Source organism: Antechinus flavipes, chromosome X, assembly GCF_016432865.1.
Source record: "Antechinus flavipes isolate AdamAnt ecotype Samford, QLD, Australia chromosome X, AdamAnt_v2, whole genome shotgun sequence".
NCBI lineage: Eukaryota > Metazoa > Chordata > Mammalia > Dasyuromorphia > Dasyuridae > Antechinus > Antechinus flavipes.
The window spans coordinates 16,765,270-16,784,342 of record NC_067404.1 but is presented as its reverse complement, the minus strand read 5'-3'; the positions used below and the strand labels follow the sequence as shown (position 1 = coordinate 16,784,342).

Below are 19,073 nucleotides of genomic sequence, written 5' to 3'. Positions count from 1 at the left end.
CTTCTATTTGATCCTCACAAGCTTGCCACCATGGGGATGGTATATGATTGGACAAATCTGTAGCATGGTTTTCCCTTCTCCCTTCAACAAGGATTACTTTTCCTTAGAAGAGAACAATACTGTAGAGGTCTATCTCTTTTGATACAGTCTCTTGGTCACTTAAATGTCTAAAAAGTATATTCTAGAGTTCCCTGTGGATCTGGGATTCTCTGACTTGGTGAATGACCATGGAAATCATCATATCCCCCAATCTGACCAGATGCATTTGTTCCACTGTATCTTAGTTTCATATCCTTGCTTTGTTAGGGCTGCTATTTTTGTTAATTATGCACTGACTTATGAGTGACTTCATTTCATGCCAAAACTGAACTTATGGGTAGTAGACTGAGCCAATACAATAAAAATTACAATGCTATCTAAATTAATTTTCTTCTTTAGTGCTACACCAATCAAACTATCTAAGGACCATTTCATAGTGCTATAAAAGACAGTAATGAAATTCATATAAAGGAATGAAAAGGTTAAGAATCTCCATGGTAATAGAAAAAGTGTAAAGGAAGGAGGACAGCTCTTACACTGTACTACAAAACAATAATCATTAAAACAATTTGATACTATTTGAAGAATAAAGAAGTCAATCAGTGGAACAGATTAGATACACAACAGACAGAAGTAAAAAAAGTAAAAAACAAACAAACAAACAAAAACCACAGTAGCAATTTGAGTTCAATAAATCTAAAGATTCTAGTTACTGGAGGGAAGAACAACCTATTTGACAAAAAACCAAAACAAAAAAATTTCCCCAAAACTTTTAGGAAAACTGGTTACTAAAATTAGATCAATACCTCATACCATACACCAAGACAAGCCCCAAGTAGATATATGATCTAGATATATAAGATCACATCATAAACAAATAAAGGAGCAAGGAAGAAATTATCTTTCAGTTCATATCTAAGCAAGTCATAGAGAGGAGCACAAAACAAAAAAACCGACAGCTTTAATTACATAAAATTTCAAAGTTTTTGCACAAATAAAAATCTAAAGTAGCTCATTTAATTTAGGTGGCAAGCAAGTAATTGGGAAAGATATTTCCAGCAAATTTCTCTGATAAAGGTCTCATGTCCAAGAGGACATGAAGGAACTGATTTATTTGTAATTGATTTATAAAACAAAGAGCCATTTCCTAATAGATAAATGGTCAGAAGATATAAACAGGAAATTCCTTTCATTGCCACTCCTTCCCACTCTCTGAATTGAGTAAATTTAAAAATAAAACCTGAAAAATAAAGCTTTCAATATATAGGGGGGCGAAATAAAATTTCTATAATATGTCCCAAACCATTCACCTTTTGCTACATTTTAAATGTGTTACCTTTCTGATAGAAGTCTCCTTGTTTATTATGGCACTGATCAGAATTCCAAAGTATTTCTTAATTTTTTTCTCTATATTCATCATATTGTAAATGTAACTATAAATAATTTTCTTTGTTCAGAATTCCTGTAAATGTTACCTGAAATCTTGAGGAAGTTATTTGAAAGGCATGAACATCTTTTTGTCCAATTAAATTATGGCTTGGATATAGATAAAAGGGAATTATATAAAGCTGTTTCTGGCAAACTGGAGCCTGAATTCCAAAGTACAATGTAAGAATTAATCATTTTTCTTTTATACCATATTAAGGAAATTGTTTACTTATACTTTTAAACTTTTTTTTTAAATGTGTTGTATTTTGTCAAAAGCTTTTTCTGCAAGAATTCATATAATCATGTAGTTTTTGTTTTTTATGTTCATGAATTCCCTAATGCTGAAACAACTTGGAATTTCTGGTAAAAATTCAATCTGGTCATAGTAAAATAATGTTTAAAGTTTATTGCTGTTCCTCCTTTTATATCTTATTTATTTATTTATTTTTGCTGAGGCAATTGGGGTTAAGTGACTTGCCCAGGATCACACAGCTAGGAAATGTTAAGTGTCTGAGACCAGATTTGAACTCAGGTCCTCCTGACTTCCGGGATGGTGCTCTATCCACTGCGCCACCTAACTGCCCCGATAATATTTTATTAAATATTGTTGTATTAGTATTCATTTAATGTATTGATTTATAATTTTTCTTTCATTAAACCATCTCTCCTTTGATTACATCAATCATTTTTGTCTTACTCTGAGATACCACTACACACCTGTCAGATTGGCTAAGATGACAGGAAAAAATAATGATGAATGTTGGAGGGGATGTGGGAAAACTGGGACACTGGTACATTGTTGATGGAGCTGTGAACAAATCCAACCATTCTGGAGAACAATCTGGAATTATGCCCAAAAAGTTATCAAACTGTGCATACCCTTTGATCTAGCAGTGCTACTACTGGGCTTATACCCCAAAGAGATATTAAAGAAGGGAAAGGGACCTGTATGTGCCAAAATGTTTGTGGCAGCCCTGTTTGTAGTGGCTAGAAGCTAGAAAATGAATAGATGCCCATCAACTGGAGAATGTTTGAGTCAATTGTGGTATATGAACCATATAGAATATTATTGTTCTGTAAGGAATGACCAGCAGGATGAATACAGAGAGGACTGGCGAGACTCACATGAACTGATGCTGAGTGAAATGAGCAGAACCAGGAGATCATTATTTACTTCAGCAACGATATTGTATGAAGATATATTCTGATGGAAGTGGATCTCTTTGACAAAGAGAAGATCTAACTCAGTTTCAATTGATCAATGATGGACAGAAGCAGCTACACCCAAAGAAAGAACACTGGGAAATGAATGCAAACTGTTTGCATTTTTGTTTTTCTTCCCGGGTTATTTTTACCTTCTGAATCCAATTCTCCCTGTGCAACAAGAGAACTGTTCGGTTCTGAAAACATATATTGTATCTAGGATATACTGCAACATATCTAACATATATAGGACTACTTGCCATCTGGGGGAGGGGATGGAGGGAGGGAAGGGAAAAGTCAGAGCAGAAGTGAGTGCAAGGGATAATGTTGTAAAAAAAATTACTCAGGCACAGGTTATGTCAATAAAAAGTTATAATTATTAAAAAAAAATAAAAATTTTAAAAATCATTTTTGTCTTTTTAGAAGTGGTTTGATAAAATGTTTTTTTTTAATTCATAATTTTCGTAATGATGATGGAATTTCTAGCATAAGTTCAACTTGGTCATAGTGAATAATTTTAGTTTATTGAAGTTCCTCCTTTGATAGTATTTTATTAAATATTTTTGCATCAATATTCATTAAATATATTGATTTATTTTTTTTTTCATTAACCTATCTCTCCTTTGATTACATTCATCATTCTTGTATTTTTAGAAGTAGTTTGGTAAAATGTCTTTTTTTCTCTATTGTTTTTGCAAACAATTTACATAATATATTGGAGTAAAGTTTTCTTTGCAAGAGTTCATTTGTGCCTCAGCACCTGAGGCTGGGTTTTTTCTTTCCTTTGGGAGTTTATTTAGGGCTTACGCAATTTACCTTTCTGGGATGGGGGTGTTTAAGAGAGAATTCTCTTGATATAGTGCTGGGCAAGAAGTCAGGAAGAACTGAGTTCAAATGTGACCTCAGACACTTAGCAGGCACTTAAATGCTTGTTTCTTTCCTTCTTGTTTTAATTAACCATGATCTTTTATATTTTTGTCACTATACATTAATTTTATTTATCAGGATTTTTTTTGGCATGTAATTGTAATGCTGGAGAAACTGAGGCAGGATAAAGATCAGAGAGTTTTAATATTTTATCTGAAAGGGAGAGATTGTGCTGGGGGCTAGTAAGGAATGTGAGTTCTCAATAACATATTTATACACAGTAGCTAAACAAAGGCAGGGGGTGGAGTCCAAACTCTGGTGAGCGGGAATCTCCAGGCAGGAACCATCAATCCAGTTCTGACAGGTAGCGGGGTAGGACCATAAACTCTAACAAACTGGGAGTTAAGGAGGTGTCCAGGTTAGAGCCAGGAAGTTTGGACTCCCCCTTATCTTGAGTTTACACATTGACAATTTATTATCTTAGAGCAAGTAGCCCTGGATTATATCAGTCTTAATGAACCGGAGGGAAATTTGCAACTAAGGGCATTGAGGCAGACAATTTAGGGAAACTGAGCCAGGACAATAAAAGGCAACTGTGGCACAACATAACACAAAAGTTTTCCAACCCTTTCCTTTGTTTCTTCATCTTTTGTCAGGTTACTTTTTTTCATCACTGATTTTGCTAACTTGAGTTTTTGCTCTTTTTTGAAAAAAAAAAATCAGCGTAGCTAATGATTGTGTATTTTATTAATTTTTTAAGAAATAAAAATAGCTCTTCATTTTTATGCTCCTTTCAATAGCATTTGGTTTTTAATCATGCTGGTTTCTTTTTTGATACTCAAGATTAGTACTTTTGTATTTGTTATTTGTTGCTTTTCTATTTAAGTTCTTGCCCAAGGCATCAATCTCATCTTTTTTTTTTGTGAGTGACAGTATTTAGATGTGTCCCAAAATACTGTTATGTTGTCTCATGGAAATTCTTTTCTTTGACAAGATTTTGTTTCTGATTTTTTTCTTTAAGATTTATTTTAATCTGTATTTGTTTAAATATTTTTCTAATTCCTTTTGTTAATTATAATTTTTATTGCATTGTGGTTAATATAGCATGAATTTATTATTTTTACTTTTCTGCATTTGTTAGTGTACACGATTAATTTTTGTAAAGTTGCCTTGCACAGCTGAAAAATTCCTTATGATTCCTATTCAGGAATCAATAGCTTTGCGAGTGTTTTTAAAATTCTATTTCACATTTTTAAAAAAGCTTATTTCTTGCTTATTTATTTATTGTTATATTTTCCTTGGTCTGAAAGGGGCACGATGAAATCCCCCACAATACGTATTGTTTCACTGTCTATTTGTCCTGGGTGTTGCAAAAACATTTCTCCCCATGGTTCAATTCACTTTTCCACTTAGTTTTTAGATACAGTTCAGTGATATATGTTAAATATTGCTGTTGTTTCTTCTTTTAACTATAAATTAATTTTTAAAAATCTTTGCTTATCTCTTTTAATCATGACTGTTTTTACTACTACTTTATCTGAGATCATAAATTCATTGCTGCGTTTTTTGTTTTTTTGTTTTTTTTGGATCCACAATAGATTCTATTTTGAGACATAATAGAACATTATCTTCTGTCCTTAAATTTTAATTTTGTGTGAATCTTTCTAAAATATGTTCTTGTAAACAACAACGCATTGGATGCAGCTTTCTAATCCATTTTGCAGCCCTCTTTTGTTTTATGGATGAGCTCAATAATCAATCAACAAGCTTGGCCTTAAGTGCTCTTTGTGGATCAAGAGCCAAGCAACAAATACAAAGAATGAAACATTCTCTACCCAGTAGAAGCTTTAATCAATAATGATTATCTACCACATTCTAATGAGGGCGACAATAAGCACATGTAAAAATATTTACAGATTCTGTTGCAAAGGATGACTCTCCTGGAACTGGGGGGGGGGGGGAAGAGGGGAGTGTGGGCAGGAAGAGGGTGAAAGGCTAAATGAGAAAACTTCCACAATGTAAAACAAAGATATAACATAAAACAAAGTAAAACATAAAGATAGAACATAAATAAATAATAAGATATAACAATGTTTTTAAAATAAAGTGCTCTGCTAAGAGTAAAAATAAATACAGTTAATATTAAGTATATGCAAAGTAGTTAAGTCCAAGATAGCTTGGGAGAGGAAGGGCACTAGCAATTTGGGAAGTTAGGAACGATTTCACATGGAAGATGATGCTTGAGAAGGTCAGTTTGGGTAGGTTGAAGAGTAATGTCCAAAGAGGCTAGAAATAATTGAGTCAGACTGGATAGGCCTGTAAAGGCCAAATAGAAGAGTTTATATTTGATATTTGAAGCCACAGAAAGCTACTGAATTGATTGAACAGATAAGTGAGGAGGCTAACATAGTAGACTGGACATTAAAACATAATAAATTGACTAAGCCTTAAAACAGTATAAAGTAAAATGGCGGACCAATTTTCAGTTTTGCAGGTGACTGATGAATAATGAAGTTCAGATTCCAAGGAGTACAACAGAGGTAGCTGGGTGAGGCCTGAGTCCATTCCTTCTATGGTCTGGCTGGTGGAAAGGATGGGGCAGGGAAGAGCCTAGATCATCCCATTCATATTCATGGCTGATTGTTAGGTGTTTATATTTGTATCCTTAGTGTCAGGGACATCGTAGGTCTTTAATCAATAATGATTATCTACCACATTTTTTTCAATCTCCTTTTTCCATTCCCCAAGAAAAAAAATTGGGGGAAAGGAAATGAGATAAATACTACTATTATAATTGAAATAGTGTGAACTTACTCTTCCCTTCTTTTCATTGAATCCAGATCCAAATTACTTAATCCTTTTATAATAAATACTTCACAGTTGTTTTGTTTTTGATTATCTTCCTGACTATTGACTTAACACTCATCGTCCCTAATTCCCCTTTTTTACCTATTTGCGTTTAATGAAATTCTACACAAAACTGTGTGCTTATATCCCACCTTCCTTTGGAAGGTTAACTTCAGAAAAAGATGGCTGGAAAATGCCCTATCTTCGTGTTTGAATATTCTGACCCCACCCCAATTGTAAGAAATACAAAGTTCTTCTTTCCACTTCATTTCTGCTGCCTTTCTATCTTAAGCCAGGCCCTGAGTTTGTCTTTGTTTTTTCTTTGACTTGGAAGAAAATGTAATTCTGAAGGATGAGTCTCTTTTCTCCTTATTAGGATGTTAATCATTTCCCCCCTCAAGTTGCGCAAACATATGTGATTCTGACTATAGGCTCCCTGGCACTCCATCAGGTAATTAGTAGCATATTCCCATTGCAAGACAGCTGTTTGCATCCCTCTTCCCCACCAAGGCTTCCCTTTCCAATTCATGGATTTCCTCACAGGAATAACATTTAAAATATAGATGATCTCATAATTTCTAATTCAATCCATTCCTTTATAATAAGGTGTCTCCTTCTGTTCCCATATTTCTGTTATGTTACATTTTGCTACGGTATTCCTCTACCCAAAGCCTTAGTCCAGAAATCTGCGTCCCATTCATCAATACCACCACTTTAAATCAGCTGTCAGGTATCAAGCATTTATTAGGCACCAACTATTACTAAGCACTAGGGATACAAAGTAAGGCAAAAAACACCCTTTGCTCTCAAGGAACTCACAACCTAGTGGGGAAAACAACTTGCAAACTACTATGTACCAAGAAGCTATAGATGGGATAAATAGGAAGTAATCAACAGAGAAAAAGCATTAGAATTAAGGAGGATTAGCAAAGGTGAATGGAAGATGGGATTTTCACTGGGGAAACCAAGAGGCAAGAGATAGAAAAGGGAGAGCATCTCATGCATGTTTTATTGTTGTTTAGTTGTTTCAATCATGCTTGACTATGACCCCATTTGAGGTTTTCTTGGCAAAGATACTGGAGTGCTTTGCTATTTCCTTCTCCAGCTCACTTTACTGATGAGGAAACTGAGGCAAACAAAATTAAGTAATTGCCCAGGGTCACACAGCTAGGAAGTACCTGAGGCTAGAAAGAGGAGTCTTCTTGATTCCAAGCTAAGTGCTCTCTCCACTGCAGTGCCACCTAGCCGCCCCTACTGCATGTATGAGGGACACTCACTGAAAACATGCTCAAAGCTGGGTAGGACAGCAAGAAGACACTGGATTGCAGAGTCTGCAGAGGGGAGTAAAATGCAAAACTAGAAAAGTAGAAATGGGGATAGGTTATGAAAAGCTTTGAATGCCAAATAGAGGCTTTTATATATGTGATCCTGAGTGGGAAAACGGGGACACTGATGCATTGTTGGTAGAGTTGGGAATTGGTGGAGTTGTGAACTGTTATTATCACTCTGGAGAGTGATTTGGAACCATGCCCAAAGGCAATCAAACTGTGCATATCCTTAGTTCCTGCAACATCACTGCTATGTCTACACCCCAAAGAAATCCTTAAAAAAGAGGAAAGGACCCACATGTACAAAAATATTAATAGCTCTTTGTGGTGGTTAAGGATTGGAAATCAAAGGGATGCCCATCAGTTGGGGAATGGCTAGACAAGCCACGGTATAACACTGTAATGGTATATTGTTGTAATAGAAATGACAAGCAGGAAGAGCTAAGAAAAACCTGGACTGGAGATCATTATACACTTCAACAACAATACTACATGATGATCAATTCTGATGGACGTGGCCCCCTTCAACAATGAGATGATTCAAACCAGTTCCTATTGTTCAAGAATGAATAGAACCGGCTACACCCAGAGAAAGGACTCTGGGAAACGAGTGCGAACCACAACATAGCATTTCCACTCCCTCTATTTTTGTCTGCCTGCATTTTTGATTTCCTTCTCAGGTTACTTTTACCTTATTTCTAAGTCCAATTTTTCTTGTGCGGCAAAATAACTGTTTGGACATGTATACATATATTGCATTTAACGTATACTTTAACATATTTAACATGTATTGGTCAACCTGTCATCTGGGGGAGAGAGTGGGGGGAAGGAGGGGAAAAATTGGAACAGAAAGTTTTGCAAGAGTCAATGTTGAAAAATTACCCATGCATATATCTTGTAAATAAAAAGCTATAAATTAAAAAAAAAGAAAAAGAAAAACCTGGACTTACATGGACTAAGCAAAGTGAAGTTAACTGAATGAGGAGAACAATGTACACAGTACCAGCAATACTGCTTCATGAAGAACTCTGAATGATTTAGCTATTCTTAGCAATAGGATTAATGATGAAGCACTGCTATTTTTTTGTTTGTTTGTTTTCCTTTGTTTCTTAAATTCGAGGTTTGTTTTTTTGTTTTGTTTTGTTTTTTGCTGATGCTATTGGGGTTAAGTGACTTGCCTAGAGTCACACAGCTAGGAAGTATTAAGTGTCTGAGACCACATTTGAACTCAGGTCCTCCTGAGGACTTCAGAGGCTGACGCCACCTACCTGCCCCAAATTTGAGTTTTCTTGTACAAAATGAACATGGAAATATTTTATATAATTGCACACATATAACCTATATATGATTGCTTACCATCTCAGAGAAGGAGCAAGGGGTAGAATTTGGAACTGTGAATCAAATATACATATATTGATCCAGGAGCTACTAATGAGCCACTGGAGTACAGGAGGCAACAGTTAGATCAGAGCTTTAGGAAAATCACTTTGATGGCTGAGTTGAGAATGGATTGAAGCATGGAGAGGCTGGTGGCAGACAGACCAATCTACAGACTAGTTCAATCATGAGGAGCTAACTGTTCACTTTTCTTTTCTTTTTCTTTTTTTTTTTTCAGATTTGTCTTCATTTATTTTTTTGGGGGGGGTGGTTTACTTTTATTTTATTATTATAACTTTTTATTCACAGAACCTATGCATGGGTAATTTTTTACATTGTCCCTTGCACTCAATTCTGTTCCAACTTTTCCCTTCCCTCCCTCCATCCCCTCCCCCAGAAGGCAAGCAGTCTTATACATATTAAATGTCATAGTATATCCTAGATACAATATATGTGTGCAGAACTGAACAGTTCTCTTGTTGCACAGGAAGAATTGGATTCAGAAGGTAAAAGTAACCTGGGAAGAAAAACAAAAGTGCAAACAGTTCACACTCACTTCCCAGTGTTCTTTCTTTGGGTGTAGCTGCTTCTGTCCATCATTGATCAACTGGAAGTGAATTAGATCTTCTCTTTGTCGAAGAAATCCACTTCCATCAGAATACATCCTCATATAGTACTGCTGTTGCAGTATATAATGATCTCCTGGTTCTGCTTATTTCACTTAGCATCAGTTCCTGTAAGTCTCTCCAGGCCTCTCTGTATTCATTCTGCTGGTCATTTCGAGAACAATCATATTCCATAACATTCATATACCACAATTTACCCAACCATTCTCCAATTGTTGGGCATCCATCCATTTTCCAGTTTCTGGCCACTCCAAACAGGGCTGCCACAAACCTTTTTGCACATACACGTCCCTTTTCTTCCTTTAAGACCTCTTTGGGATATAAGCCTAGAAGTAATACTGCTGGATCAAAGGGTATGCACAGTTTGATAACTTTTTGGGCATAATTCCAGATTGCTCTCCAGAATGGTTAGATTCATTCACAACATCACCAACAATTGCATTGGTGTCCCAGTTTTCCTGCATCCCCTCCAACATTCATCATTATTTTTTCCTGTCACCTTAACCAATCTGACAGGTGTGTGGTATCTCAGAGTTGTCTTAATTTGCATTTCTTCGATTAATAATGACTTGGAGCATCTTTTCATATGGCTAGAAATAGTTTCAATTTCTTTGTCTGAGAATTGTCTGTTCATATCCTTTGACCATTGATCAATTAGAGAATGACTTGATTTCTTATAAATTAAGAGTCAATTCTCTATATATCTTGGAAATGAGGCCTTTATCAGAACCTTTAACTGTGAAAATGTTTTCCCAGTTTCTTGCTTCCCTTCTAATCTTGTCTGCATTAACTTTGTTTGTACAAAGGCTTTTTTAACTTGAAATGATCAATTTTTTTTTTTATTTTGTGATCAATAGTGATCTCTAGTTCTTCTTTGGTCATAAATTCCTTCTTCTTCCACAGGTCTGAGAGGTAAACTATCCTATGTTCCTCTAATTTATTTATAATCTCATTCTTTATGCCTAAATCATGGACCCATTTTGACCTTATCTTGGTGTACGGTATTAAGTGTGGGTCCATGCCTAATTTCTGCCATACTAATTTCCAGTTTTCCCAGCAGTTTTTGTCAAATAATGAATTCTTATCCCAAAAGTTGGGATCTTTCAGTTTGTCAAATGCAGATTGCTATAGTTATTGACTATTTTGTCCTGTGAATCTAACCTATTCCACTGATCAACTAATCTATTTCTTAGCCAATACCAAATGGTTTTGGTGACTGCTGCTTTATAATATAGTTTTAGATCAGGTACAGCTAGGCCACCTTCATTTGATTTTTTTTCCCCATTAATTCCCTTCAAATTCTTGACCTTTTGTTCTTCCATATGAATTTTGTTATTTTTTCTAGGTCACTAAAATAGTTTCTTAGGAGTCTGGTATAGCACTAAATAAATAGATGAGTTTTGGGAATATTGTCATCTTTATTATATTTGGTTGCCCTATCCAAAAGCATTAATATTTTTCCAATTATTTAAATCTGACTTTATTTGTGTGGAAAGTGTTTTGTAATTTTGCTCACATAATTCCTGACTTTTCTTTGGCAGACAGATTCCCAAATATTTTATGCTATCGAGTTATTTTGAATGGAATTTCTCCTTGTATCTCTTGCTGTTGGATTTTGTTGGTGATGTATAAAAATGCTGAGGATTTATATGGATTTATTTTGTATCCTGCAACTTTGCTAAAGTTGTGAATTATTTCTAATAGCTTTTTAGTAGAATCTCTGGGGTTCTCTAAGTACGCCATCATATCATATGCAAAGAATAATAATTTGGTTTCCTCATTACCTACTCTAATTCCTTTAATCTCTTTCTCGACTCTTATTGCCGAGGCTAGCGTTTCTAATACAATATTGAATAATGGTGATAGTGGGCAACCTTGTTTCACAATTGATCTTACTGGGGAAGGTTCCAGTTTATCTCCATTACATATGATGCTTACTGACGGTTTTAAATATATGCTCCTGACTATTTTAAGGAAAAGTCCATTTATTCCTAACTGTTCATTTTTCTCTAGCTGTTAATTTTCTCCTGAAATGTCCACTTTCAACTTAAGCACAGCAAACCACTACCTGTGGTGTTCTCTTCTTTAAACTATAATGGTTCTCTCTGGGCTCATAACAACTACCTTAGAGCATTTTAGTCCTTTTAAGAAGCTTTATATAGCAAAGATTCTTAAGCAGGGGCCCAAGAATTTCTTCTTTTTAAACTATATGTTCAAAACTATTTTTAATGATATCTTTTTTTTTTACATTTATTTCAAAATATAGTCTTCCTATGTTCCCTACTCAGTGAACCACCCCTTGAAAGGTGAAAAAAAAAACCCAAAATATAAATGAAATATAAAACCAGAAAAGCAATAACTTGTCTGATGGCATATAAAAATGTCCCACATGCCAAGTTCCTATAAGCATCCTTTGCTAGTGGCTTATCTAGAACAGTGATATTTTCTTGGGGTCCCACAGGTATTTTTCTGAATAGATTGTACTAGGTGTCCAATCAATAGATCAGGACCTTCCAGTCACTTGAGAAGACTGACCTGGTACCTTTCCAAGCTGGTTGCTCTTATCCCACTCCTTCTCCAGGTCATGTTTCCCCTCCCAGTTTTCTAGGACTCTCACCAGAAGGGGAGAGCAATGGACAGTGGCAACACCTTCCCTCACAGACTATTATCAGCCCCATCATCATCTTTAGTGATCTCAAAGTATCAAGAATGTATGAGTAGATTTCTAGTCATATGAAAAGATACTCCAAATCATTATTGATCAGAGAAATGCAAATTAAGACAATACTGAGATACCACTACACACCTGTCAGATTGGCTAGGATGACAGGAAAAGATAATACTGAATGTTGGAGGGGATGCGGGAAAACTGGGATACTGATACATTGTTGGTGGAATTGTGAATGCGTCCGACCATTCTGGAGAGCAATCTGGAATTATGCTCAAAAAGCTATCAAACTGTGCATACCCTTTGACCCAGCAGTGTTACTAGTGGGCTTATATCCCAAAGAGATCTTAAAGGCAAAGGGACCTGTATGTGCAAAAATGTTTGTGGCAGCTCTTTTTGTAGTGGCAAGAAACTGGAGACTGAATGGATGCCCATCAATTGGAGAATGGCTGAGTAAGTTGTGGTATATGAATGCTATTGTTCTGTAAGAAATGACCAGCAGGATGATTTCAGAAAGGCCTGGAGACACTCACATGAACTGATGCTGAGTGAAATGAGCAGAACCAGGAGATGATTATACACTTCAACAATACTGTATGAGGATATATTCTGATGGAAGTGGATATCTTGAAAAGAGAAGATCTAATTCACGTCCAAGTGATCAATGACGGACAGAATCGGCTACACCCAAAAAAAGGAACACTGGGAAATGAGTGTGGACCACAACATGGCATTTCCACTCCTCCTGTTTCTTTCTGTCTGCTTACATTTTTTTTTCCTTCTCAGGTTATTTTTACCTTATTTCTAAATCCAATTTTTCTTCTGCAGCAAGATAACGGTATAAATATATATACATATATTGTATTAAATATATACTTTAACATATTTAACATGTATTGGTCTACCTGCCACCTGGGGGAGGGGTAGGGAGAAAGAGGGGAAAAGTTGGAACAGAAGGTTTTGTAAGGGTCAATGCTGAAAAATAACCCATGCATATGTCTTGTAAGTAAAAAGCTATAAAAAATGTGTGACTAGAACCTTTTAAAAGGTTAGGGGGATGCCAAGATATCTCCTACCATCCGTTGGACAAAATGATCTTGGAGCTCTCTTCTAGCACTAGATCTATAGATGCAGTCTCTGAATTTCTTTAAAATTAAGAAAAGATCATTACAACATTTTGGGGAAATCCCAAGTTCTGCCCATTTAGATTTCTAAAGACCTCATTTCAAGGTTTTGGAGGACGGGACTGATGACAGAAGATAGGATCAGCACTCTTCTCAAACTAGTCATTGTTACCCCACCCAGCCTTAGGAAGAATTTAATCTATGATGAAACTCCTGGCCCAAAGACTACTATGCTTTGCTTAGGCTTGGGTGGGGAACATAGATTCTTTGTTTAGATTACTTAGGCTGGTTGTTGTCTTTTGTTCTTAAAGAAGAGCAAAATGACATCACTGTTAGATGAGTTACAGCGTGTCCAACTGTGCCTGATCAGACCAACATGAGCTCAGAATGCTCCGCCACAGGTTGAGCACAAATAGTCCATATGAACATTTGAAGTGGACTCCCTTAACTCTGAGCATCTCACATTTCTTCTAAGCTACTTCAATTCCATTTTGCTCATAGAGCACAGGACCTTTTCTGATGAGGACACGACAGGTTGTGCAGTCCTGTGCCAGTGTCTCCCAATTTGTGCAACCAATTCTAAAGTCTTAAGAGACCTTGAGAGTGTTTTTGTACCACTGTTTCTGACCACCATAAGAGTACACTTGCCCCGTGTGAGAGTTCTCCATAAAACACTTTTTGGCAAGCGTACGTTTGACATTCAAACAACATTGCCAGTCCAAAGGAGCTAAACTCTCTGCAGTAGAATGCTTGGTGGATTAGTTCGAGAAAGGACTTCAGTGTCTGGTATCCTATCGTGCCAGGTGATCTTCAGAATCTTCCTGAGACAATACAAATGAAAGTGATTCCGTTTCCTGGTATGGTGCCGGTAAGACCGTCCAGGTTTCAGAGGCACACAAGGTCGGCACAATGGATCTGTGGACATTCATAGTCAAGTCTTCTCTTCCACATTTTCCTTCAGAACCTTTCAAACACTGAGCCGTCTCTGGCAACGTGTGTCAACCTCAACGTGGACATCCCTTCAAAGTGTACTGCCAGGATAAGTGAATTTATCCACAGCATTCAAAAAACTTCTCCATTTACCGTAACTGATAGTTCCACATATGGATGATGTGATGCTGGCTGATGATCACCTGTGTGATTTCCTTGAGATTGGAGATAACTTACAAGTAAATGGTACACCTCTCATTGGTTAACAAGTAATGAGAGAATGAATATTACAATCAGAGTTAAATGCCACCCTCGGGAACACTCATTCTTTCAAGAGCTTGTAAACAATGTAACAGGGTCTTGTAAACCAATCGCCAAGATTGGTCTTTGGCATTAGAGTATCTCTAATGTTTTTATTAATAAAATGCTACCATTAGAAATAAAATAATTAATAATTACCCAGAAACTCTCTTCAACATTTTAAAGATCACACATCTACTGAGTTCAGGGCTTTTTCTTTTTTATAGTATTCTTGATTTCTCTTTAGAGTGTATATAACACACACTTTTACTGACAAACTTGGAATCTACAAACACTAGGAGGAAAAACTACCCATGGGCAGGAATCAAAAACAACAAACACTATCCCTAGAAATAAAGAGTAGCTAAAGTTTGTTTCAAAAGAGGTATCACCTAGGACATTCACTAATGGAATTAGGCAGCCCATGACATATATTCTAGTATTTTTATTATTAAAAATTTGGTCGTTTGAGAAGTAGCTTTCTCTAAAAATGGGAATAAGAGAAAAAAGTGAGTTGATATCTTCTGTTTATTAGGTAACTGAGATTCCTAGTTAGCCACGTTAAAACTATAATTTCCTCCTTCAGTATTGAGGTATGGTAGAAAGAGGTCTGGACACGTGAGTGTGAAAACAAATTCAAATACAATCTTTGTCAATAACTACTCGTGTGGATCTTTGGCAAATCATCTACCTCACCTCTAGATCTCAGTTTCTTCACCTATCAAATGGGGAAGTTGAATTAAATTGTCCTCCAAAGCCCCTATCAGTTCTAAATGTAGGAGCCTATGTGTGTCATAAAGGGTTGTGAAATGCAGCCCAGCAGAGGAATTACAGATGATTAACAGGCTGTAGCGATTTCAGAGAGTCTTAGCTAAGGGACTCATTTTATCCTTGTCTTTAAAAATAGCTAACATTATATAATGTTTTACGGTTTGCAAAACACTTTACATGCTAGCTCATTTGATTCACACAATATCCTTGTGAGATAAGTGCTATAATTATACACATTTCACAGATGAAAGAAAATGAGGCTAGGTGATTTGTTCAGAATTACAGTAGTAGTATCTGCGGCAGGATTTAAACTCATGTCTTTCTGACTTTTAAGCCCAATGCTCTATTAAAGGCATCATCTAGCTGTCTTTCTGTTCTTTGGTGATCCCCTTTACAATTTAAGAGAGAACAAAGTAAAAAAGATTGTGTAAGGTCAGATTTAGGAATTTGCCTTCAAAAAACAAGCCAAATCAAGAAAAAATCTCCCATCTATTTTGAGAAGCTGACTTTGTAAGATGAATAAATGAAATGTTTTAGCATAGCTATGTAACAAAACCAAGTAGAGGACTGTCTGAATATTACTTTTCCCTCTCATGCCTTTCTGGATTAATCCAGTTTGCAGTGCTGTCATTCCCAAAGAAATGGGCTGTGTCTGTGGCTCCAACTAGATTAAGATCCTTCACAGTCAGAGATTACATCTTATTCTTCATTGTATATCTTTGAAAGGCCAACACAGTGGCTAGCATGTAGTATTAAGATATCAGCATCATTCCCCCCACATTTTTATCTTTGGACAAAATTGGGAGGAAGAAAAAAAAAAGTGACACATTTACACGTGTTGGAAGACTTCATAAAGCATTGAGCAATTTAATGGGCATAAAGAATTGACAAAATTGGATATAACTAATGTAAATTCCCAGCATATTTCCTCTGACCACCATAAAGATTTAGAACGCAAAAGAATTCCCATAAACTTTACTGTAACAAAAATTAATTGTGATAGAGTAAATGTAAGTTTTTACTTAAGATTTAGAATGGAAGAGAAATAACCACACGAACGTTACTGTAACAAAAAAAATAACTGCAATGGGTAACTGTATGCTTTACTCAAGTTTATGCCCTAAGGCCTTTTATAAACTGGATAGATAACAATACAGCAACACTATCCAAGAGATCACAGGCCATTTAATCAAACACGATCCGGTAGCTGCGTTCCTGCTCCTTGCGACGACTCTCGCAAACCTTTGATACCTCTTCCACCTTCCGCTGCAACAGGGCTGTGGGGAAACACATGATGCAATCATTTTTCTAGGGCAAAATTTACAAAACTTCAGTTGGAAGGAACCTTAGTGATCAGCTCATGTAACCCATAATTCAAAGTCTCTTCTACAAAATACTCAGTGGGTGGGCATCCAGTCCTTGCTCAAAACTGTTCAATAAAGGGGAAGTCACCAGCTTCCAAGGTGGTTCCTTCCATTCTGGAACAGATCTACTTGTTACCTTCCTTATATTAAGCGTATAGCTGTCTATTTGTCATTATTTCTGTTCCTACCCTTTGGGGCTAAAAACAAGAAGCATAGTTAGCATCTCTTACACATCTTATTCAAACACTGGAAAGTACTTAGGCTTCCCTAATACTACTCTTCTGCTGGCTAAACATTCCCAGTTCCTTTAATATGGGATGAATTCAATGCCTTTCCCCATCCTGATGTTCTTGTCCAGAGTGTCCTCCCTAAAACGTAGTGCCTGGAATGGAATGCTAGATGTGTTCTAACTAGCACTGAGGCCACTAAAAGCCTCCTTATTCCTGGATAGCACATTAACTTTTTTGGTTATCATATAACATAAATATTATATGTGTGTGTATATATATATAACTAATATTGAGCTGACCTTCCACCAAAACTTTCAGAACTTTTCAGATTTCCTCTAACTTATAATCCTCATAAGGGGCCGTGAGTAAAAGATCTGAATTCAAATCTAGCCTCAGTCACATACTAGCTAGTGACCCTGAGCAAGTCACTTAATTTCTGGGTGCCTAGTTTCCTCATCTTGTAAAAGGGGCACTATCCTACTTCAGTGTCCCATGAGGATCAAATGAGATAATATATATATAAAATGAATTCTAAGCCATAAGGCACTAATGCTAGCTAATATTATTACCACATTGATTAAATCTAGCTTACTCTATTCTACCTAGTCAAGATCTTTTTGGATTGCCTTTGTTACCTAGTATATTATTCTTCCCAATGTGATTAAATTGCCAAAGGACAAAGGGTTAGTACTTTGCTCTTCTTGATTTTATTTTTGAAAGGTAATTGGGGTTAAGTGACTTACCAGGGTCAACATAACTAGTATATGTCAAGTGTCTGAGACTGGATTAGAATTCAGATCTTCCTAACTCTAGAGTTGGTGCTCTATCCAATGCAGCACCACCTTAATATCTTTTTTTTTTTTTTTTTTTTGCTGAAGCAATTGGGGTTAAATGACTTGCCCAGAGTCACATAGCTAGGAAGTGTTAAGTGTCTGAGGCCAAATTTGAACTCAGGTCCTCCTGACTTCAGGGCTGGTACTCTATCCACTATGTCACCTAGCTGCCCCTGGTTTTAACATCTTTATCAAGGATCTTAGCACAGATCCCTGGGGCACTCTGCTAAAGAACTCCTTCCAAGCTGACATGAATGACTTCTCTCTGGATCTGGCCATTTACTCCTAAATCTAAGGAACAATACTCCCATTTAGGCATTTTCATCTGATAACAATAGGAAGTGAGTGGGATTTATAACAGGAATGCAAGGATGGTTTAACATAAGGAAAACATGAGAAAAACATAATTATATCAATAACAAAAGTAACAAATCACATGATTATTTCAATAGATACAGGAAAAGCTTTTGACAAAATAGAACTCATTCCTATTAAAAAACACTTGAAAGCATAGGTATAAATGGATTTTTCCTTAAAATGATAAGCAACATCTACCTAAAACCATCTGCAAGCATTATTTAATGGGGATACAAATTTGTATACAATGGGGATACAAATGGGAATATAAAGGATAGAAGCTTTCTAATAAGATCAGTAGTGAGCGCCCTTTATCATCTATACTGTTCAATACTTCATTAGAAATGCCAACAACAGAAATAATAAAAGAAAATGAAATTGAAGGGCAATGAGGGAATACTCTTTTTGAAGGAAAATCCTAGAGATCTAACTAAAAAGCTCATTAAAACAATAATTTTAGCAGAGTAGCAGGATATAATATAAGCCCACAAAAAGCATTACCATTTCTGCAAGACACTGTATGAGATCTCTCATTTAAAATAACCATAGATGGCATAAAATACCTGGGAATAGATCTGCCAAAATAAGTTCAGGAACTACATGAACATAATTATAAAACTTTTTTTGTCCAAATAAAGTCAGATTTAAATAACTGGAGAGATAGTAATTGTTCATGAGTGAGTAGAGCCAATATAATAAAAATGGCAATTCCATCTAAAACAATCTACAAATCCAATTATATCCCAATTAAATTACCAAAAATTATTTTATTGAGCTAGAA

General features: G+C 35.9%; 1 protein-coding gene across 4 annotated transcripts in view; it reads right to left on the bottom strand.

Moving 5' to 3' along the window:
- Positions 1-16,346: 16,346 nt before the first annotated feature.
- NUP62CL (nucleoporin 62 C-terminal like) overlaps positions 16,347-19,073 on the bottom strand; it is a 61,983-nt gene continuing 59,256 nt past the window's right edge. For all 4 annotated transcript variants that reach the window (XM_051967817.1, XM_051967815.1, XM_051967816.1 and 1 more), the window contains one exon: positions 16,347-16,785. In XM_051967817.1, the coding sequence (XP_051823777.1) occupies positions 16,694-16,785 (92 nt within the window). In that variant the 3' untranslated portion in view covers positions 16,347-16,693. The remainder of the gene's footprint in view (positions 16,786-19,073) is intronic.